We start from the raw sequence: 24200 nt of genomic DNA, 5'->3' as shown, positions 1-24200 counted from the left end.
GATTGGTCCTGCTTGGGTCACATGTCCATGCCTAGACCAATCACTGAGCCTGGCTCACATGGTATAGGAGAAAGGCAGTTTCTTGATGGAAAAAGGGACCAGAATGACCTAACTTATTGAAATGAAAGTAAACTGTTTATTGTCAGAGAGAATGTAACTGTTTTCCTTGCTTACCCAATTGGCAGTGCCAGGATTAATTCATTAAACTGTGAATGAATTTGCTTTATTATTATTTATCTACTTATCCATCCATTCATTTATTTAGTTTGCAAGCCACTGGGATTTTGCCTCTGATTTCATTTCTTCCCACTTTCAGCCAGATTTGCCTGCACACAGACGCCTTTCTTTGGTGTCTGTACTGTTTCTCAATGGGGAAGGTGGGCATTTGTCCCCTAGGCGATGTTTGGCAATGTCTGAAGACCTTTTTAAATTGAGAGATAATTGACATAACACTAATAGTTTATTAGTTTCAGGTGTACAGCACATGATTTTATTTGATCACTGCAGTGAGTCTCGTTGACATCCATTTCTGTTTGTCACTAACTGGGGTGCAGTTGCTACTTGTTTCTAGTGAGCGGAGACCAGAGATGTCGCTGAACATCCTGTAACGCACAGCACAACACCTCCCAACAGAAATGATCTCGCCCAACATGTCATAGTCCCCACAGGAAGAATTCCGGCTCTGGGGCGTTTTCGTCAGCTGGAGCACAAATCCATTCACCAAATTAAAGGAATGAAACCCAGTTTAAACAGTGACTATCTGGTCAAGATGACATGAGAATTAAGGCTGGGTTAAAGTTAACTAGAACATCAAATCTCTTTCTTGTTTCAAGTTAATTTCCCTAAATGACAACCCTGTTGCTTTGTGTTAGCAAGTGCCCATGTTGTCGGTGGGTGTTTCTGTTTCTGTCTTTATACACGAGACCCCTATTTTCAAGAACATTTTTAGTTCTACCTACCCTCACCCCCCCCCCCTCATATCTATTTTCTCTTTCCACAGCAAATTAAAAAAAAGTTCTAAAAAGTATACAACTCTTGGAACATCGGTATTTAGTGGAAAGTGGGGCAGTTTGAAAGTGGCAGCATTTAAGGGCCCATTTTCATAGCACATCATGGCTATTTATCCCAGATCCAGCGCAGCGCCTTGCTTGACGACAGATTACTTTTCCAACTAATTATGACAGTCTCACTTCCTGCTGCTGTTATGTTTCCTTTATTGTGAGTCTCCCCTCTGAAAGGTCCTTTTCTTTGTGTGATTCCGTGGCACTTTCTTCCGCTGAATCTCCGGGTCAGAGGCTGCTGACTGCCCGTCATTTGTTCATGGAGGTTGTTGAATTAGCAGCTCGCAGAATCTTAACACCCACCGCTGAACAAAACAACGGACGCGCCCTGCGACCAAGCGCGCGGGTCCCTTTCATGGCTGTTCAGAAGGAAAACTCATTTGTATAATCTATCAAGCATGTAACAATGTGCTCTTGATGGCGAAAATTGTTTTATAAATATTAATAGGCGTGTTTTTCACCCACTTTGTACACAGAATGGCCTTTGTTCAAGTTGAATTTTCTAAAGAATTGAGGTTTTGTTATTGTGACATTGAAAGTCTTAATGTCTGAACCAAGCTGAGCTCCTCCCAACATACATTTTACCGTAGTTTGTTGTTATATTAAACGAAAAAGCTAAGGCTTGAGCAAGCAAGTTTGTTTTATTGCCATGCGGTTGACATAGACATCAATCCGTTTTGAACGCGTCAGGCCTAACGTGTACTTGGAAAGGTCTTACAGGGGAATAAGCAAGAGTCAATCAATATTCAGGGATTAATCTACTTGGGTGCCAGCTGCAAGGGTTATTTTGTTTGTTTCGCATTTTTATTTTCAAGCTAGCAGGACGCACTTTTCTAAGTTTCCCCTTCACCATAACGGACGTGCGAGCTGAGGCCCCGGTGTCAGTTGTTAGAGCAGGGGACCAATGTGACGAGACTGCTGTGGTGAGCAGCGACAGCCCACCTGCCCCCGTGAAGGGCTGGCCACGCCTCTCAGCTGCGGGACTCTCAGGACAGCGGCAACAGGGACACGTAGATGAGCTGATGTGGCTGTGGTCCAGTAAAACCCCGTTTACAGAAACAGGCATAAGCTGCCCTGAGGGGCACACTGGGCCCCCCTGACTTCGATGTACCAGTCTGTAGCCACCTTGGCCATCTGCAGAGGTGTTGTGTGATTTGAGGCTCAAGAGAGGCAGCTCTTTCATCCTCGTCCTTTAAGAGAAAATGAACTTCTCTGTCAGGTACAAAGCCTTAAGCAATGCCTACCATTAAAACCCTTCCTGTGGGAAAGGCTTTGCAGTGAAGTAGGTCTAAAACGGAGTGCCACCCGCGAAGCCCCAATCTTTCTGGGAGGCCAGGGAGTGAGAAGGCGCAGGGGCTCCCTTAGACACAGCCTCGTTGTGAAGATGGCATTGCACTGAAAACCACTGGTAACTGCATTGCTGTGAACTCCTGAGCATCAGCTTATATTTATTCTAGACAAAAGGCTGGCACTGTACGGGAGTGGACCAAGTACAGGTCATTTTGAGTGAGAGGAAGAGAGGAGAGTCCTCGGGGCTGGGCAGCGGGACCCTCCGAGGGTCGGAAAGCTCTGTGCAGGGAGAGGATGGGGGCCGAGGGCCAGCTGTGTATGTGGCCCAGTGCCGTGCATGCCTCCTCTCCTTCCAGCGCGGCTGTGAGCCTCTGCTCCCCGTTTCGTAAGCCAGGCCACTGGGCTTAAGGTGATCGGCGGCCTGGCTAGGATGGGCCAGAGTGGGATTCAGACAGACGGTGCTTTTGATGCCAGAGCACATACATCTTTGTTTCTCCCATAGAGATCCTTTTGATCCCACAGGCACCACCTTCAAGCCCTGGCGAAACTCTAAAGGTGAAACTCTAGAGTGAGCGCATTTCTGTACTTGGTGCCACATCCGAGCACAGGGCAAGCATCGCAAGTGTGAGCTCACAGACACGCAGCGGGCCGCCTTCCGCACGCCGCATCCACATCCCTCAGTCACGTTTCTCTCGGTGCCTGTGAGTGCGGTCTTGTGAGGGGCAAAGAGCAGCCGGGACTTAACGATGATTTACTGGTTTATTGATCTTGACCAAGGATTCTTTCATGTGAAACTCTTTACTTAGGAAGTCAATTTGGTTGCCTTTGCCCATTCATTTCAAAGGTGTCAATTACAAGTAGTCTTGCCAATGAGTAATGGAAGAGCTACAGTTACTAATAAATTAATTAAATTGTATTTATAAACCCGGTGGAAAGCCAAGAATGAAGTTGCTTTCCTATTGATTATTACACCGGTCATTAGCTGCTGAGAAAATGCCATTGTAGCAAGCAGAGAGCACTGGCCAATTCCTTTGTAATTAATTGTAGGGTTCCATCGCTAAGATTTCAGTATTTGGGAAAGTGATCGCTCCTTGGCCCCATGTGTTCACAGCCTGTGGGAAATGTGGTGGCACATTTTGTGGCAAGACTGCCGACTCCAGCAGACATTAACTTCCACGTAGGACTCTCTCCTCTCAGTCAGGGCTACTCTCAGTAATGTGTGGTTTTGACTTTTACTTATGCCGCGTGTTCTCAGATGTTAATATGCCAGATCTGCACAGATTTGTTTGATGGCTGTGGTAGAGCCCATTGGGGAAACCGCTACCTAGGCGCCTTAACCCCAGATGTCACAGTGTAACAGTGTTTTCTTTCCAGAGGAAGCAAGTGGGATTCACAGACTACAGTCATTGCTTTTGATTGAAATATGCCAGGGTGGTTGTTTCCCCTTTAAGAGTTAGGTGCCGGTCTGCCGTGCTGGAGAAGAATAGTACCTGGTCGGAGATCCCTGCCTATCCATATCCCAAGTACAGCAGAGGAGGGTGATGATGGAATGGCATCACAGACAGCTAATTTCCACCCTAAAGGCTATAAGTAAAGCCATCAGGCCAGTGCACCACCCCTCCCCACCCCCCTGCGCTCTCCCCTGACCGCACATACAGAAGATCTCCTGTAAATCAAGGAATGCGCTCACAGTCCATCCTCGTCCCTGAGTGAGAGTCACTGTGTCCAGGGCCCTTGGCCACCGAGAGAGCTAAGAGCCTAACCAGCACTGGGGGCAGAGACGGCGCTGCCGATAGTGCCCGTCGGCCTTCCTTATGTCTGACCAGCTGGGTCTCTTAGTGCTTTACAACCTGAATCAAAAGAGTCATGTCCTGCACACATCAAGGTGGTGTTGATGGAACGCACATTAGCAGGCCCCAAGTAAGTGTTTCAGCAGTCTAGGGAATATTTCCATTTTCTAAATAAGAAAATGAGGTCCAGAGAGGAAGTAGGTTATTATTATTATTATTTTTAAATCAAGACTACAGTTAGTTAAGGATCATAAAAGAAACTATTGCCGAAACCGGTTTGGCTCAGTGGATAGAGCGTCAGCCTGTGGACTGAAAGGTCCCAGGTTCGATTCCGGTCAGGGGCACGTACGTTGGTTGCGGGCACATCCTCAGTAGGGGGCGTGCAGGAGGCAGCTGATCGATGTTTCTCTCTCATCGATGTTTCTAACTCTCTATCTCTCTCCCTTCCTCTCTGTAAAAATCAATAAAATATATTTAAAAACAAAACAAAACAAAAAAACTATTGATTCTGACCCAGTGTTCTTTCCACTGCATCTCTCAGAAATATTGGTGAGGATACAGGTTAAATAAAAACTTCGCTTTGCATCATCAGAAGAAGGACAGAGGACCACAGCAGGATTAGGGGTTATTGTCTGGTCTCTTTGCATAGAAGGAAAAGGTGACAATTAATGATTAATTGCTAAAAATATAGCATGAACGGCTCATCAAAGCTACATGTGGCTGGCAGTCTTAGCTTTTAATGGGTGATAGCAACTTACATTGTTATTTGATTAAACAGAGACCCGCAGACACAAATGCCTGTGCTCTTTGTTAGAAGGTAAGTCCTTGGAACAGGAACCACTCCGTCTTTGTCTTTGTAGCTCTGAAGTTTAAATTCGGGGCAGGAAGCCATGGCAGTTGTCCCGTCTATTTCATGAGCTAGGGCAACAGCGTCTTACTTTTTTTTCTTTTTCCTGTGTCAACCAACCTTGAGAATGTAATATGTGGATCCTAAAGAGACATCATGTATGTTCCTTTTTTTAGTTGTCTGTTTTGATGCCAAGATAAACTTTGATGACAATGCAGAATTCCGACAAAAGGATATATTCGCCATGGACGACGGATCAGAAAACGAGCCCATTGAAAATGAAGCTGCCAAACATGACCTAAAATACATAGGACTGGATGGGAACATTGCCTGCTTTGGTGAGCACTCAGTTCTGGCAAAAGGATGGCTTGTGGATTTTTGCAGAATTTAGGAACTCCTGATTTCTGAAATTTTATGTCCTAACAGCAAGTAACCATAAGAGATTTTTCTACCCAAGAATCTTAGGAGACAGTTCGTTTTCTTCCCAAAGTAGATTTTGGTCGATGGTCCCTGGTGTAAAGCAGGGTTTCGTCTCTGGCACCTGCGACATTTCAGGTGGGGAATTCCTCGCTGGCTGTGGGCTGGCCTGCACATTGGAAGGGGTTCAGCAGTATCCTGGCCTCTAGCACCTCCACTTGTGACCACCAAAGTGTCTCCAAACACGGCGGGATGTCTTCGGAAGGGCAGAATCCCCCGCCCCGGGAGAAGCCCTGTTTCAAAGCATCAGTTAAACTTCCCTTTTTACTAAGCTAAGGGCCTTTGCTGCTCCAGGCAACGCTAATATGTAGGAACTATTCTGAAATTTGGGTTCAGGTAAAACTACTTGCTCAGAGGAAGTAGAAGAGAATATATACTTTACTCATTATGCTCAAGTTTCAACTTCTGTGATAAACAAATGATAAAGTGTTTCATTCATTATACCACTTTGGTAATAAAACAATTGATTTTATCATAATTATCTAAATTTGTGAAAATGGCTTATGCAGTTGAAATAAGAATGGGTCTATAGAGGCAACACAACTTTTGTTATTGTCCACAGCTTATAGTACTGAGATTTATAGACTTCTGTGTCATGGTGGAACCGATTTATTACACTGGAAACTGAGTTCTTAATCTTAATGGAATTTAAATAAAGAAGATTTATAGCTCATTAAACCAACAGCATCATTATATTCAGAACTGGATAGACCTCATCCAGTAGTTGGCTGTTCAATACAATAGAAAATGACATTCAGTTACAAGCGACACCAAAAGTCTTGCTTTGATTGGAGCAATAAAGCTCATGTACCACCTCCCCCACCCTCCTGCCCTTGGTCAGCTAATGTGCTCAGTATTGTAGGCATTTAGGAAGGAGAGAGAGAAAATGCAGGGGTAGAACAAATTCAATGCAGATCCTTTGTAGCCTCTGTAGGCATGTACGTGGTTTAACGAAGTTAGCCTAACACATTTCAAATTACTTTCAGATCCTAGATAAACCATTTTTATTTTAGTTGACCCATAATTAATTAAATTAGTCACAGTTCAGTTGTCTGGGGAATTCAAGGGTCAGAAAAAAAGTGAAGGGTACTTTATCTTGAGAGTTTCTGCTGAGTTCAGGAGATTTTTATTATTATTATTTTTTTATTTTTTTACTTTCTAACCTGAAGAAAATAACTTCATATAATTAAGCATAAGAAACAACTGAACTACATTGATCAATAAAACTTAGTTCTGGAAAATAAGAATTTCTATGTTAAAACTCATTACTTGGTTTTTAAAGAAAAGCCCCGAAGATGCTAGCACATTTTGGTTCTAGTTTGAATGGTCAGGTTGCTAGTGAACATTTGTTATATTATTTTGAAAAAGGAGCAGGGGGCTAGGAATGTTGTTTGAGTGATCATCTGTTCGCTTGTCTTCTGGCTTTCTCCAGATAACGTATAATCATGCTTGGTTGCACTCGGTAGGAAAATGTGGGGAACCCTCTTGCAGCTGAAGGCCCGTGGTTCAACCCCAGAGGGTGCTACATTCCAGGGACCGTATTCTCAGCAAACAAAACTAGAAGAATTCCATTTTTTACTCTTAAAAGATTTTAAAAAGAATGTGGTCCTGGCGGTGTACTCAGTGGTTAGAGTGTTGGCCCAAGGACAGAAGGACCTCAGCTTCCATTTCAGGTCAAGGGCACGTACCTGGGTTGCAGGTTCAATCCCTGGCCCCGGTCGGGCGTTTATGGGAGGAAACCCATCAATGTGTCTCTCTCACATTGCTCTTTCTCTTCCTCTCTCTCTCTCTCTCTTTCTCTACCCTCCTTCCTTTCCTCTCTCTCTAAAAATCAATGGGAAAAATATCCTTGAGTGAGGATTAACAAAATAAAAAAATAAAACAAAAAAGTAATTCATAGGCCCTAGTTACTTTTCACAGCTTTTTTCTCTTTTCCAATTTCTTGAAATAGACTTTCCAGAACCTAAAACTCCCGCCTCTATTACTAACTAGCCCAAATTGATAACTGACTTCAACTCTTCCCTTCTTTCCATTTCCCAGATTGATTTAACTTCTTGATAAATCCATCTCCCCATCCCCAGGCCTCTTTTGGTTGTTCATTGTGTGCACATCTTCTGATTCCTTATCCTAAAAATCTATGAGCTTATCTGGTTGAATAGAATTTCAAACAGGGCAGAAATGGGCCCGTCATGATAGGGTTCTGTTTTGTAATTGTGTGGAGGGGAAAAGTTCCTGGGCCATTTCATTTTACTAAATTGATCCTGCCCTGTGTGCTGCTTGCATTGTACAGTGAATGGTGCTGGACTCGCCATGGCTACTTGTGATATCATTTTCCTGAATGGTGGAAAGCCGGCCAACTTCTTGGATCTTGGAGGTGGCGTAAAGGAAGCTCAAGTCTATCAAGCCTTCAAATTGCTCACAGCTGATCCTAAGGTAACTCTCTTGGGTGGAGGTTGCATAATCTTCTGGTTTCTCACCATCAAGAGCAACCTTGTTCCTGCTGCAAGGCGTTAGTATGCAGCCCAGATGCAAACCCTGCCTTACATGCCATTGACATACCCGGTGTTTAACTCATTTGGGGTGAAAATCTTATAAGTGCCCCAGGATCTTATTTCAGAGGCTGTGCTTTAAGAGCTCTGGGAGGTGGCAGGAAATAAAACTGGTGTAGTGCCCCGAACAGTGAAGCGTGGGCTGGCGTGAAACATCATTTGGGTAATTTACAATGAAGCAATTAGCTCTATACTTATATGACTTAAAGAAGACTGGGTGTTGGATTCCTTTCATAAGATGCTGACAGTAGTATCATATGCTTGGAGACAAAATGAAAGGATAGGATTATATTATCATACCAGAGGCCTGATGCACGAATTCGTGCACCAGTGGGGTCCCTCAGCCTGGCCTGTTGGAACAGCTCTCTGACATCCCCCGAGGGGTCCCAGATTGCAAGAGGGCGCAGGCCAGGCCGAGGAACCCCACCGGTGCATGATCGGGGCCAGGGAGGGATGCAGGAGGTTGGCCAGCTGGGGAGGGATCGCAGGAGGGCTCCAGGGTGTGTTGGCCCATCTCGCTCAGTCCCGATCTGCCAGACCCCAGCAGCAAGCTAACCTACTGGTCGGAGTGTCTGCCCCCTGGTGGTCAGTGCACATCATAGCGAGCAGTTGAGCGGCCTTAGCATATCATTAGAATATTATGCTTTGATTGGTTGAACGGATAACCGGACGACCAGACACTTAGCATATTAGGCTTTTATTATATAGGACATTACTTGAAAATAATGACCTCATTGCCTTCTGCATGTTTTTTATTTTTCATCTCTGACAGTTGCATATGTTACAGTTTATAATAAATGCTCTTAGTAGCAAATGATATTGCTTTCTGTGTGTCTTGTCTTAACTAGAATGTAGCTATCACCCTGGTACATAGTAGATGCTCAGTAAACATTTAATCAGTCTAAATACCAGTATATCTTCTTCCATTGGAACTACTCGGTTGTCTATGATAACAAGGTTTAGGTGAATATTTATTATGTGAACAAGACTAAAAATTTTTAGTGTATTATCTCATGGTTTTAACAGTTCTGTGGGTAGTGTATATACCACAACCATTTGATTTTAAATTTTGAGAGTCATTATTTTGATGTTGTTTGATTATCTAATATATCCTGCTGGTTCTTGAGACATATGAGGAAATGGGAAATCTGAACGTATCACCAAGAAAATAATAAATGAAACCAATACCATATATTTTTTTAAAGAAATGTAGTCTGAACTTAATGTGGAAACCTTTCATTAATAAGTATAATGGCGCCAGGCTGGTGTAGGTCAGTGGTTGAGCATCAACCTATGAACCAGTAGGTCACGGTTCTATTCCTGGTCAGGACACATGCCTGGGTTGTGGGCTCGATCCGATCAAGCAAGAGGCAGCCAATCTATGATTCTTTGTCATCACTGATGTTTCTATCTCTCCCTCTTCCTTCCTCTCTGAAATCAATAAAACTATATGTAAAAAATATATAATGGCAATAGCCTTTTTAGTTTCAATGTATAAAATTTTGTCTTATATTAGTAGTATAGTATGCTTGTCTGTGTTCATTATGACTTGGGTAGTTGGTAACCTTCTTTTTGCTAAGACTTTTCCTTCTGACTTACAAATCAGTGGAAAGGTTTTATCAGCTGCTGCTGTTCAGTTCGCCAGGCCGTTGGGGAATGGCCACGACCCTGAAGTCAGGTCACCCAGCCAGGAAGGAAGTGTTTGTGGTTGACTTTCCTGTTTACATAAGCACCTTGTTTTCATTAAGTAAGGACATCATCAGTGGCTGCCTACTTGTTTTTTAATTCATGTAGCCCTTCTTGCTATTCCTTCCTCAGGGAAGAATCATTTTCTTCCCAGTGATTTTTAGACCAATTGAAATCTGTGAATAGTATGGACATCTCACACAGCGCTTGAGGCTGCTGAACCACAAAGGACCCAGAGGACAGGCAACTGTAACAACATACTGAACTTTTGTTCTGCTGAAACTCAGTAAAGAATAATCGAGAACCATCAAGGGATTACATCTGCCAGGGCAATCATTGCATTTAAAAATATATATATTTTCGCCCTAGCCCATTTGGCTCAATGGATAGAATGTTGGCCTGCGGACCAAAGGGTCCTGGGTTTGATTCCAGTCAAGGGCACGTACCTTGGTTGTAGGCTCCTCCCCCGTTCAGGCCTTGGTCAGGGCACGTGCAGGAGGCAACCAATCCATGTGTTTCTCTCACATCAATATTTCTCTGTGTCTTTCCCTCTCTCTTCCTGTGGGAAACCCTTTCACGTCCCGCGTGGTTCAGGGTTCAGGTTCAGGGTTCGGGTTCTGGAGAAGGCCGCACACATATGAAAGAGACTAGAAAAATATTAATTTGGGAAATGGGGGCCAGGTGGAAGCCCAACTCTAGTGGGAGGACTACACACTGCTCTGGCCTTGCTGTCCCTTTTATTGAGACTATGGGATACACCCATAGCCCTTAGGCAGGAAATTCCAATAACAAAAATACATCAGACAAACGGAGGTGGAGGCTGCTTCAGCTAACAGTGTTTCAACTAAACAGTGAGTGGTTAGAGCAATTAAGGTTGTTGACCAGCCTTCCGGGTTTCCTGTCCACATCTTCCTATTAGTGAAACAATGATCGGTTTCCGGCATCTTCCACTCTCTAAAAATCAATGGAAAAACAGCGTTGGGTGAAGATAATATATATATATATATATATATATATATATATATATATATATATATATACACATACACACACACACACATATATATATGTATGTGTGTGTGTGTGTGTGTGTATATATATATATTTATTCTTAGTAGCTGTTCCTGAATTTTAATTCTGTAAAAATATTAGGAGGGGAATGAAAAATCACTTGCAGAGCCATTTTTTAAAAAATATCTCTCCAAAAATGTTGACTTTACCTTATGGAGTATTTTCCAATGCTTGCAGTGTTTAAACTTGTTTGAGATTGGCTGTCATCTTAGGTGGAGAAAGGTGTGGGAGTTATTTTTCTCATGCTATATCAGGAAAATGAATGCAGACCTCATCGCACAGTACATTTTCCAAAAATTGAAATTTCAAAGCCAGTTAAAAAGCAGGGGAATGTAATGGTATTTTCAACCCTGGCATTGTTTCACCGACTTCAGAGAACGGGGGCTGAGAAGCACTGCCGCTGCATTGATTGGCTTCTGCAGGGAAGCTGGCCGGGGCCTGGCCGCCGCTCCTTCCCGGCGAGCCCCGTGCCTGCCCAGAAGTAGGTTCCCACGAGCCCGAACCTAATTATTTCAAAGGCATTGATTTTCCCGTTAGATAGAAGGGTTAGTCTAGTTGAGTGCACTGAAACTCAAAATTACAAAAGGTCTGTTGTTGTTCAACTTAAGTCAGCTGATACTAACAACTACTTGTTTGCCATATGTGTATGAGCTAGTTCTATTGGTCAAGTAATAAACATCATCATTTAAGAAAAATATGATGGATTGACATATATTTCCACTCCTAAGGTCAGCCACGAGCTGGAACTTACATTTATCCTGCTTGGCTATTAGCCCAGATGCTGATTTTCGCTGGGACCTAGGGCAGGTGCCTTGATGAGCAGGGTTTTTATTTGTCTGTGATCCATATGGAATAGAGTTCCTCCGCTGGACTGTGTACAAGGGGCTTTCATGACAGCTCACTTACTGAATTAGACTCACATCAGGGTGTTATGCATATTTTATAATTCTCGTATTTTCCAGCTGGGCTGGAGATGAGAGGAAGGTAATAGAGTTGTTCTGCTGGTGGTAGAACAGATCTTATCTTACCTTCATCATTTTTAACTTACAGAAGTCATAGAGTGAAAAGAATATAAGATGGGAAGGGTAAGTAGAGTTTTGCGGTAATCTGTAAAGAATTTGAGCACATTTAAGGAAAAACTATAAGGAATGCTATCCTTAGGTTTTTGTTTTCCTAAATGATGCTTTGGCTTTTATTTCTACTTTTAAACTTAGAATTCAAAAGGTGTAGAAAATGGGTGGCAACAACATCTGGAGTATGTAAAACACTTTGCATAAATGAATAAAATGAAGAGACAGTTGACAGGAATCTTAATAGTAACTGCAGCTCTTTGGGCCACAGTTAAGCAGATCCGTTGCCCTCCGGGGCCTGGTTTTGCAGAGCAGTGGGGTACAATTCCCATTAGTGAGGTCACCTCACTTGGTTTGACTGTGCTTCCTGGTCTAGATCCAACTCAGAACTCAGAGCCATGCTTCAGAGCCCTCTGCACACCCGGGAAGAGGTGTCTACCGAGGCCCCAAATGCTAGTTTCCGATGGAAGGGAACCTTCGTGGGCTCTGGTGCCAGACTGCCTGGGTCCCAGTCCTGTCCGTACCGCTCACTGGTTGGAGGGCTGTGGGCATGTTATTCAACTTCTGTGGGCCTTGATTTCCTCAGAAAATGGAGAGCATCCCAGTACTTACTGCCTTAGAGGGTGGTTTTATTACATGAATTGAGATAAACACATATATTTTCTACTTAGAGGGGTGATAATTTCATATGATAGTATCATTTAAAATTTTGATGAACTCTTTATTAAAGTGTAACCTACATATAGAGCAGAATAAAGATCATTTTAGTATGTAGCTTAGTAAATTATCGCCAAGTGCACATACCTCTGTGTCCTCCAGTCCGATCAAGAAATAAAATATGATCAATATTAGGAACTGAATGTCTGTGTCTCCCCAAATTCATATGTTGAAATTCCACCCCCCAATATGATGGTGTTGGGAGGTGGGGTCTTTTGGAGTTAATTAGATTATGCAGGTAGAGTCCTCATGAATGCGATTAGCGCCCCTATAAGAGGGACCCCAGAGGGCTCCCAGTAGGTCCTCTGTGTGCCAGGAAGTGGTTTCACTAGACACTGAACTGTTGGTGCCTTGATTTTGAAATTCCCAGCCTTCAGAATTGTGAGAAATTGTTGTTTAAGCTGCTCAGTCTGTGGTAGTTTTAGATAGAAGCCTGAACAGTCTAGAACAACCTCTCTCAGAAACCCTTATGTTCCCCAACTCCCAACATCCTACCCAGCTTTCTCCCCAAAATAACCACTATCCCAACTTCTGATACTGTCGACTAATTTTGCCTGGTTTGAGCTTCATGTAAATGGAATCACATAGTGTACACTCGCGTGTTTGCCATCTTCCTCTGAGCTGGATTTGTAAGACCCGCCACACTTGGTGTTGCACTGGTTCGCTCATTCTTATTTCCCTGCAGTATTCTACTGTGTGGCTCCCCCAGACTTTCTCATCCTCTTCACTTGAGAGGTATCTGTGTCGTTCTCAGTTTTGACTGTTATGATTAACTAGAGGCCCGGTGCACAAAATTTGTGCACGGTGGGTGGGGGTGTCCCTCAGTCCAGCCTGCACCCTCTCCAATCTGGGACATCCCTCTAACAATCCAGGACTGCTGGCTCCCAACTGCTTGCCTGCCTGCCTTCCTGATTGCCCCTAACCGCTTCTGCCTGCCAGCCTGATCACCCCCTAACCACTCCCCTGCCCGCCTGATAGATGCCTAACTGCTCCCCTGCTAGCCTGTTTGCCCCTAAATGCCCTCCCCTGCAGGCCTGGGCACCCCTAACTGCCCTCCTCTGCAGGCCTGGTCCCCCCCAACTGCTCTCCCCTGCAGGCCTGGGTCCCCCCCATCTGCCCTTCCCTGCAGGCCCGGTCGCCCCCAACTTCCCTCCTCTGCCGGCCTGGTCACCCCTAACTGCCCTCCCCTGCAGGCTTGATCGCCCCCAACTGCCCTCCATTGCAGGCCTGGTCCCTTCCAACTACCCTCCCCTGCTGGCCATCTTGTGTCCACATGGGGACACGATCTTTGACCACATGGGGGCAGCCATCTTGTGTGTTGGAGTGACAGTCAATTTGCATATTACTCTTTTATTAGATAGGATAGAGGCCTGGTACACGGGTGGGGGCCGGCTGGTTTTCCCTGAAGGGTGTCCCGGATCAGGGTGGGGGTTCCCTTGGGGCATGGGGTGGCCTGGGCGAGGGGCCTGTGGTGGTTTGCAGGCTGGCCACGCCCCTCAGCGACCCAAGAGGAGGCCCTGGTATCTGGGATTTATTTATCTTCTATAATTGAAACTTTGTAGCCTTGAGTGGAGCCAAGCCTCCTGCTCGCTCCGTGGTGGCAGCCATTTCTGTTGAGATTTATTTATCTTCTATAATTAAAACTTTGTAGCCTTAAGCAGAGGCCAAGGCAGGCCAGGGCAGATGGAAAGCTTGGCTCCCTCCATCGCTGGGGGCAACCCTAGCCTCCTGCTCTCTCCAGTGCCGTGGCTGCCGCCATTTTTGTTGGGATTTATTTATCTTCTATCATTGAAACTTTATAGTATTGAGTGGAGGTCTAGGCCGGCAAGGGCAGGCAGAAAGCTTGGCTTCCTCCATTGCTGGGGAAACCCAAGCCTCCCTCCTGTTCTCCATGGCCGTAGCCATCTTGATTGGGTTTATTTGCATATTTGCTCCTGATTGGCTGGTGGGTGTGGCTTGTGGGTGTAGCGGAGGTACGGTCAATTTGCTTATTACTCTTTTATTAGATAAAATGTTGCTCTGAACATTCTCATTGTCCTTTGGAGCACATTTCTGTGGACACACACTTGGAACTCATATTTCCGGGTCACAGAGTGTGCATATGTTCCGCTTGCATCGCTGCTGCCAAACAGTTTTCCAGATGCCCCCAGTGCACCAGCACGTCCAGGTTCCGGGCCTCTACAGTTCTGCTAGCACTTGGTAGTCAGTCCGTCTTCTCAGTTTGCGTCGTTCTGATAAGTGTGTGGTTGTGTCTCATTATGGTTTTAATGCCTTTCTCACATGACTAATGAGCTTGAGCACCTTTTCATATATTTACTAGCTATTTGGATATACCTGTTAAACTTCTGTCACCTCGTCTCTGAAGTAGATATGGAAATAATACTCCAAAGTATTGTTTCAAGAATCAACTGTGGTAATATATGTGCAAGTTCTTGGCAAAACGTTTCTAAAGCACAATAAAAACTTGACTTTGTGTGGTTTTTTTTTTGTTTTTTGTTTTTTGTTTTTTTTTAAATATATTTCTTTATTGATTTCAGAGAGGAAGGGAGAAGGAGAGAGAGAAACATCAATGATGAGAGAGAATCATTGATCGGCTGCTTCCCACACACCCACTAGTGGGGATCAAGCCCGCAACCCAGGCATGTGCCCTTGGCCGGAATCGAACCTGGGACCCTTCAGTCCGCAGGCCGACGCTCTATCCACTGAGCCAAGCCGGCCAGGGCGACTTTGTGTTTTATATATGTATACATATTTCAAAGGGAAAGGGAGAGAGATAGAAACAAACATCAATGATGAGAGAGAATCATTGATTGGCTGCCTTCTGCACGCCCCCTGCTGGGGATGGAGCCCACAACCCGGCCATGTGCCCTGACCTCCTCTTTCATCAGTGGACGCTCAACCACCGAGCCACCCCAGCCAGGCTGTGCCGTATATTTTGAATGTTCGAATCCATGTTCATGTCTAACAGTGGGATTTGGAATTGCTGTAGCCGGGAATACGTGCTCCTCCACAGAACAAGAAGGTGCCTGAAGCAGGTGTGCTGCCAGCAGTGTTACTGCGGGTGCGGTTTGGAATGATGGGATGTGTAAGCATTCAGTAGCTTGCAGTCATCCTCTGTTCAGATAAGCCAGAAAGTACAGTTTAACGCAGGGAGGATTCAGTTCGTGTGTAAAAGAACCACAGCAGACACTTGGCATACATTTGAGAAGAGGCCAGCTCTGAGATGGATGCTTCCAGTGTCCGTCGAAGCTGAGGGGAAGTGAAGCTGCAGGCCCCCGTGCCAGGGCCAGGTCCGTGTGGCTGCCCACCGTCATAATACGTGTCCTGGGTTTCACCTGTGCTGAGTGCCCACACATTGTTAATGATCAGACATTTCGATTGTATTTAAATACAAAACACAATGCCCTTTTTTTTTTATTATGTACACGCTTATATCAGTGGTGTAAAACAAATCTCACTTCATTACATACCACATGTATTTGCTAACATACCTTATCTGCAAGGGCATGTTATTTTTGGGGTAATACAATTCTTGAGGGATTCAAATGCCCAACACTTGACACAACATGAGCATTATTTTTGAAACAACGGCCCTGAACCCCTATTTTCACAGGCCTGTTTGAAAATAAATTTTACTTTCCCATAGAGCTGAAAAGATTAAAAGTCCAGGCAGCCATTCTCAGTGGTGACAGCCCACCTCAGAGTCCAGTCTGGAGGAGTAAACGATTCCCGCCATGAGCATGTGAGTGCCCCTGGGCCGCCTGCACTGGTGTGGGAGCACCGTGCATGGGCTCGAGGGTGGGGACCCGGCCGCCCGCTCACTTCCCCTCCTTTCTCTGCGGTTTTCCTACGGCCATCGGTTCATAAATGCTGACTTGGCAGTTCCTGGCCTCATGTCCAGTTGATCCAAATTTCCAGGAATGTCTGGCTCTCCATGCCCAACTCACACTCATTCCATCCCACCTGCCAATACTTCCCCCCAGAGCTGGGTCCTGGCAGAGGCCCTGGTTCCGTGTCTTACACTCGGTCAGTGTGTCTGAGGGCTACCGCGTTTCCCAGGCATCCCTAATGCAGCACGGCACTCCAAATCCGTTTTCATGCTGCCTGTTGACATACTGTCAGAAATAAATAGAAAATAAGGTTTTTACTATTTGCTCTGCTTCTCAAAATTCAAATTTTAACATGCTTTATTTTGTCTCATGGTAAGTGATTTAAAGAATTTAACAGACTTTGGGATATTTTAGTAAATTTATTATTAGTCCCAACATGCTCAGTAATTGATTATGGATTCTATATGGTAGCCTTTTTAAACTATTAAAGAGAAATGGACCACTAATGCCCTCTATGTTGGAAATCATATAATTATTAGAAGCGTTAGTATTTGTTTCTTCTCCTAATGTAACTGCAGTGCGAGAGAAAGTGCTTAATTCAGCTTTGAACGGTGAAGGCCTGGCTGTGTTCCCCAGCCGTGAGCCTGGTCTGGCGGGGTGAGGGCCAGGGGCTGAGGACTTTGCAGACACTGACTCCTCTCCTCCTCCTCCGCCCTGCCCCCTCCCATGGCCAGAGATCCTGGGATTATGAATAACTCGTTCGAAATGAGGAACGTGTCCATGTAGGCCTCCGAAGAAATTGGCATGGCTCAGAGCAGTTTGCTAGGTAGTTCTTTGTGTGTGTGGTAGGATATCTTATTAAACAGAACCCTTTTCCCTAATTATTAAATTAGGAAAGCATAAAACAGAAAAATATAAAAATAAATCAACATGCATATACACCCACTTTTAAAATGAATGCAGAGGATGGCATTTTGACAAAACTAGCATCAGTGTAATCGACATTTGTGTGGAGTCCACCCTTCCCCGGGCCGTGCCTTCTGCTGCCCTGCGTGGTCTCTGCATCTTCAGGGCTGGAGAGCGCGTACCATGTGGCTGTTTACGTTTGCGTAACTAGTCCTCTGGTATTTGGTACTGAGAGTGTTTTCAGTTAAAACGATGCTGCAGTGAGCCTCCTTATGCTACTACCTGCCGTACGACTTAACGCGAGATGAATGCTGGGATTGGAGGTGGCATGTTCCTCTCGTTATCACTAAGACCCTGTCTTTCCAAGGAAGGCTTTCGAGTATTGAAGGAATTTTAGTGTAACCTAATGTGCATTTTTCAACCAGTGTTCTTAGTATAGCTGAGCCTCTTTATTCGCTGATTCCACATTTGCAGAGTTGCCCGCGTGCTACAATTTATTTGTAACCCCCAGATCGGTACTCCCGTTGCTTTCTCATCGTCCTGTGGCGGGGGGCGGGGAGGGCTGAGACCAGTGACAATTCCTCTTCTCCACGCGTGCCCAGCTGCAGGAGGCCAGGCTGCGCTCTCCCTTCCTTCAGCGCTCACGCTGCAATAGGCGTCATGGTTGCCGTCTAGTTAGTGCCACATTGGTCAGAGTGGTCCTTCTGAAGCAATTTGATTCCCAAGCCAGCCACCAGTGACATGTCCGGCACGACTTGCATGGGACAGGGCCGCCTGGTAGGGACCATAGACTGGAACTGGACTTGTCCCCAGGGTCAAGGAAGCAATGGAGGGGAGGAACTGTGCAGAGGGCACACTGAGGTCCTATCCAGCAGCCAGACGCAGTAGCTGCGGGAGAGGAGGTTATTCGGGAACATGGTGAGAGTGGGGAGGGGTCTCCTCTGAGAGCAGCAGGCGGGTAGGAAACAGCGACAAGAAGGCAGTTCCCAGACCATATGCAGGGAATTCACACAGAGCATCCCGAGAGCTCCGTCCTAAGGAGACTGGAGGCCCAGGCGGGTAACGAAGGAAGGAACTCAGCCGTAGGTACAAGTCTGTGTCAAACAAGAGGTTGATGAGGCTCATCCCACAGCAAGACTGACTTTATGGGAGGGTTCCCAGCTTGTTGGAGAGCAGCCCCTCAAGGAAGTCAGGACTGGTTCTCCAGACCACAGAATGACGGAGCTGGACAGAAAGCCATTCAGAACCTCAGCCAGGTGAGTGTCATCGGCGTGTGGAGGCGCCAGGCCTTCCCAGGCACTGAGGGTGAAGCGGCGACTGAACAGTTTTCAGGGGGAGATAGTTAAGCGGAGAAGTAGATAAATACATAATATAAAACACACGCCTAGTATGTTGGAGGATGATATTTACTAATTTGAAAAATAACATTGAATGGGGGGAGGGGGGGGGAGGCTGAGAATGGTTTGCCCATGAGGTTTGTCTGAAAATTTGACCTTGGAGAAAGAAATGTCATAGCTGTTCCACGATTTGGCGTTTGGGGTATGGACAGTGATGTGCGTGCTGCCAGTGAGGGGATCGGTCCAGCGTCTGCTGCCCTTTCTAGCTGCCCCTCTCGCTTGCCTGCACTCCCTGCCTCCTCACCCAGAGCCGGAAGCAGGCTCCCTTGCTGTGCTGTGGGCCTAAAAAGGGCGGGGAGGGGGGTGTACACTTGAATAGCTTACGCTGCAGCTTGACTAATTTGGGTGGCAACTCCCCCGCCATTAGAGGCCCTTGTGGACTTGCATGGATCTTTGATCTGCAGATCCAGAGCTCTCCCGGGGTGCTCCATTACCACCTCCGAGGCCCTGTGAAATGGAAGACTTCAGACACACATATTAGTTAACATTCCCAAGGGGCAGCTGGCACAAATCCCAGCTAATTATTTTTCCCCAGCTTATCCGTGAGTTCTTGCATTAATCATCTGTAGGCATTCTGGATACATCCCTTTTCCTCAATTAGAGCTCCAGCAAAAATTTTTTGAGCCAACATGTAGGTGTCTTGAACAGAAAATCCATTTGGAACTTCAGCCCTTGACCTTCTAGGTTTTACTTGCTCATTAATCCCAAACAGTCCATTTCCCTGAGAAGGAGACATGAGTGACTTTAAATCTCCGTTGTGTCCCTGTGATCCAAGAATGCTGTATTTGGGTGGCAGGTGGGAGGTGAAATGCCCACTCATACTATATTTAGATTATTTCATATTTTCTGCGTTTATAACCTAGGGTTAGTAGTTGCATTTTATGAGTGGAGTTTCTTCTCCATTAAGCTGAACTTACAAAATAGTTTATTCAAATGCTGGCAGTGCTGACCAAATTCCAAAGGAGAGGTGTTTAATATTCAAATGAGGAAAGTAAAAAACACAAAAGCAAAGAAACATGAAAAGAAAACTTACTGAAAGAATAAATTCTGTGATTCTATTTTCCTATCCAATTACAACCTTAAAAGCACTACCTATTGAAAATTGCTCCAATTTATCAAAATGCAAAATATCTTTATTTAAATTTTTATTGAATTTATTGGGTTGACATTGGTTAATAAAATTACATAGGTTTCAAGTGTACAGTTCTATAATACATCATCTGCATATTGTGTTGCATGTTCATCATCCAAAGTCAGCTCTCCTTCTGTCACCTTATAACCCCCCATTACCCTCTTCCAGCTCCACTCACCCCCTTTCCCTCTGTAATCACCATACTGTTGTATCTGTATTTTTTTTCTTTGCTTAGTCCCTTCACCCTTTTCACCCAGTCCCCCAAAACACCTCCCCTCGCACAGCTGTCTGTTCTCTGTATCTATGAGTCTTCCTCTTTTGTTTGTTAGTCTATTTTTTCATTGGATTCTGTATATAAGTGAAATCATATGGTATTGGTCTCTCTCTGTCTGGCTTATTTCACTTAGCATAATGTTCTCTAGGTCCATCCTTGCTGTTGCAAAGATAAGATTTCCTTCTAGCTTTTGGCTGAGTAGTATTCTATTGTGTAAATGTACTACAGCGTTTGAATCCACTCATCTACTCACGGGTACTTGGGCAGTTTCCAGACCTTGACTATTGTAAATAACACTGCAGTGAACATAGGGGTGCATATATGTTTCAGGTTTCTTTGGTTGTATTCCCAGAAGTGGAATTGCTGGGTCAAATGGCAGTTCCATATTTAGCTTTTTGAGGAAAGTCCATCCTGTTCTCCACAGTGGCTGCACCAGTCTGCATTCCCACCAGCAGTGCACCAGGGTCCCCTTTTCTCCACATCCTTGCCAACACTTGTTCTTCATTGATTTATTAATGATAGCAATTCAGACAGGTTTGAGATGGTATCTCATGGTGGTTTTAAATAAGTATCCAGAAATCATTTGCATTTCTCTGATGATTAGTGACATTGAGCATCTTTTCATATGTCTGTTGGCCATCTGTCTGTCCTTTTTTGGGGAAGTGTCTGTTCAGGTCCTTTGCCCATATTTTAATTGGATTGCTTGTTTAAGTTCTTTATAAATTTTGGATATTAACCCCGTATCAGATGTATCATTAGCAAATATGTTCTCCCATTTGGGTTGTCTTTTTGTTTTGTTGATGGTTTCCTTTCCTTTGTAGTTTGATGTCGTCCCATTTGTTTATTCTGTTCTCCTTTCCCTTGCCCGAGCAGACCTATCCGAAAAAATATTGCTATGAGAAAGGTCCGAGATTTTACTGCCTGTGTTTTCTTCTAGGATTTTTGTGGCTCGAGTCCAACATTTAAGTCTTTACTCCATTTTGAGTCCATTCCTGTGTATTGTGTAAGAAAGTGGTCTGGTTTCCTTTTGTTTTGCATGTATCTGTCCAGTTTTCCCACCACCATTTATGTACCATATTGTGTGTTCTTGACTTCGTTGTCAAATATTAATTGACCGTAAAGGTGGGTTTGTTTCTTGCTCTCTATTCTGTTCCATTGATCCGTTTCTGTTTTAATGCCAGTGCCATGCTCCTTTGTTTATTATGGCCTGTGGTACAGTTTGATGTCCTGTGGCATGATCCCTCTAAATTCATTCGTGTTTCTCAAGATTGCTGTGGCTATTTGGGGTCTTTTATGGTTCCATGTAAACTTTTGGCATACTCTACTAGTTCTGTGAAATACACCATTGGTATCTTTACAGAAACTGTGTTGAATCTATGGAGTGCTTTGAGTAGTGTGGGCATGTTAATTATTCCTACTCATGAACACAATATATGCTTCCATATATTTGTATCTTCTTCAGTTTCTTTTTTCGGTGTTTTATATTTTTCCGAGTATAGGTCTTTTACATCCTTGGTTAAGTTTATTCCTAAGTTTTTGGGTGTGTTTTTTTATGCAATTGTAAATAGTATTGTTTTCTTAGTTTCCTTTTCTGATAGATCATTATTGGTTTAAAAAAATGCAAATGATTTCTGATACTTATTTTGTATTCTGCTAGGTTACTGAATTCATTTATCAGTTCTAGTCATGTTTTGGTGGAATCTTTGGGGTTCTCTATATATGTATGATATCATGTCATCTGCAAATTATCTTAGATAACAGTATAAAAATAACAGGAAGGCCCCACCATCTTCCTAGCTTCCTCCCCTAGTACACCCAGCTTGGTATTTCTGCATCCAGCCAGCAGTCAACAGATGTTTCTTTTTTTTTTTTAATTTCTTTATTGATTAAGGTGTTACATATGTGTCCTTATTCCCTCATTACCCCCCCCCCCCATCCTCCCCACTCATGCCCTTAACCCCCTGGTGTCTGTGTCCATTGGTTAGGCTTATATGCATGCATACAAGTCCTTTGGTTGACCTCTCCCCCTTACCCCCACCCTCGCCTACCTTCCCTCTGAGGTTTGATGGTCTGATCGATGTTTCTCTCAACAGATGTTTCTTGATCACCTGTGTGTGTTGATCTGATTGAGAGAATGGGAAACCATTCAGTATTTTATGTCATTGGTTTCAATGAGACTGTCCTTACCAAGTTTTTCTAATTATAATCATTCCTTTATCACAGAAGAAGACATGTACCAGACTGAAAGACATAGTCTTTTCTAAGCTTGGTGAACACCCACTTTTAAGCACATATTATACTTGAGGTCACATTTCCATCTGATGGACGGTCAATGTTGACGTCTGCATGAAGGCTGCTATAAACGCAGGCTCTCAGCTCGCTCTCAGGCCTATGGAGTTAGAATTTGTGTTTCACAGGTTCCCCAGAGGGTTCCTATGCACATTAGAGTTTGAGAAGCACTGGTCTGGGGCAGGGCTAGGCAAACTTCAGTTCATGGTCAAATTGTGCCCATTGGATGTTTTTGTAAATAAAGTTTTATTGGAACAGAGCTTTCCTGATTCCTTTTCTTAATCTGTTGAGTCTTGTAACAGAGACCTCCTGGCCCACCGTCTCCAGGAGTAGTAGGCTCAGGGTGTGGCATCGGACCCAGGCCCCTGGGAGGGCCTGTCCGAAGCCATTTGTGTAGGTGTGTGATAAGTGCAGAAACAGTGAGTGTCTAGAGACTTTTATTGCCAATTGCCATCGCATGCAAGTGTAAGATCAACTTTTTATCAGTTCATATTGTTGCATTTTACAAGCATTAGTCGGGGAATTTTATAAAAATTGGTCTTTCATCACAGATTACGTGAGAGGCTCTGCTTCATGAGTGTAGATGCTGTGTACGTAAAACCCAGGTACATGGTATGTCTTGATGCCAAAGTGATCATCATATGGGCTGTGGTCATCATATTGTCATCTAGTTGTTTGTCATGGTGCTTTCCCATGACTCATTCTCTAGTTTCTGGAAGGATATTCCCCTTTCCCTGTGATCATGGGGATGGTAACAAATTCAATGTGAGTCCATTTGTTCTTCCCCCCCCCTTAAGTTAGAATTTATATTCTGCCCTGACAGCCCAGCCAGTCATGGTCAATACCCCATGTGTGTACTTCTCTTACCAGACTGGGAATTGGCCCCAGAATTGCCTTGTGCTACACAGTGGCCCGGGCTCAGCTCTGTTAACACAGTGTTACTTTTTTCCGCATATACTCTACACCCCCATGTATTTCAAGAATTTTATTTCTGTCTTTCTATATCAAAATCGCTCCCTGAAACTCAGAGGGACTTGATTCGTTCTAAAGTGACTTTTCTATCCAAATGCGGATAAAGGATAATCTCCCGGTTAATAGAGTCATCGGCAGGGTGTCGGTGCTTTTTGAGGCTCAGCTCCCTCGGGAGAACTTTATTTCCCTTCTACTAAAAGTGGAGCACAACAACAAGTGGTGTGATTTTCAAGTGACTTTCTATCACTTGATGAAATTACCTTATCCTGAGCTCAGGCACTGAAGTAGATCTAATTCACTTTGTCCCTATTAAGTCACCATCAGCGGCTTCTTTTCACAAGAGGTTTCCTTCCTATCACTGTCCTCTGCACTGACTCTCTCTCGGTGCTCTCCTGCCCCTCTCTTGATTTGTAAGTGTTTTGATGAGATTCGGTCTCCTGTCTATTCTTGTTTCTCAGTACAACCTTCATTTGCTATCTGGGTTCCTTGTGCCATTTGAGAAAAGGCAGGTGGTCAGATTTTCACATGTTTGGCAAATGTCATAATAGAGTGTTTCAAGATGGAAATGTTCAATCAACTTTTATGTTTGGCCAAGAAAATTGATTCATATGGTACGTGACATAAGGTCTTTATTGTATTTTTCTTTGGTATACATGGGGAGTGAAAAATCACTGTTTTTTAAAAATACAATTTAATGTTTCTTTATATTGGTGGGTCTCTGTGTAAACTTCTTTTATAAATTATTCTGTGTCAAAGAATCAGCATGCAATTTCCCTCACTCTTTAACAGATCATCTTGGGGTTAATTGCCACTGGGGAATCGAGATCTGCTGCTTTTCTTTT

At 44.3% G+C, this 24200-nt stretch overlaps 1 protein-coding gene across 1 annotated transcript in view; it reads left to right on the top strand.

Annotated features, from left to right (window-relative positions):
* Positions 1–24200, top strand: part of SUCLG2 (succinate-CoA ligase GDP-forming subunit beta) — a 247903-nt gene that overhangs the window by 150077 nt on the left and 73626 nt on the right. Inside the window, exons 8-9 of the mRNA XM_079795026.1 lie at positions 5165–5326; positions 7756–7898. Coding sequence (XP_079651152.1) covers positions 5165–5326; positions 7756–7898 — 305 coding nt within the window. The remainder of the gene's footprint in view (positions 1–5164; positions 5327–7755; positions 7899–24200) is intronic.

This window comes from Cnephaeus nilssonii (genome assembly GCF_951640355.1).
Source record: "Cnephaeus nilssonii genome assembly, chromosome: 17".
Classification (NCBI taxonomy): Eukaryota; Metazoa; Chordata; class Mammalia; order Chiroptera; family Vespertilionidae; genus Cnephaeus; species Cnephaeus nilssonii.
The sequence above is the reverse complement of the archived record's forward strand: the minus strand, read 5'-3'. Positions and strand labels throughout refer to the sequence as shown.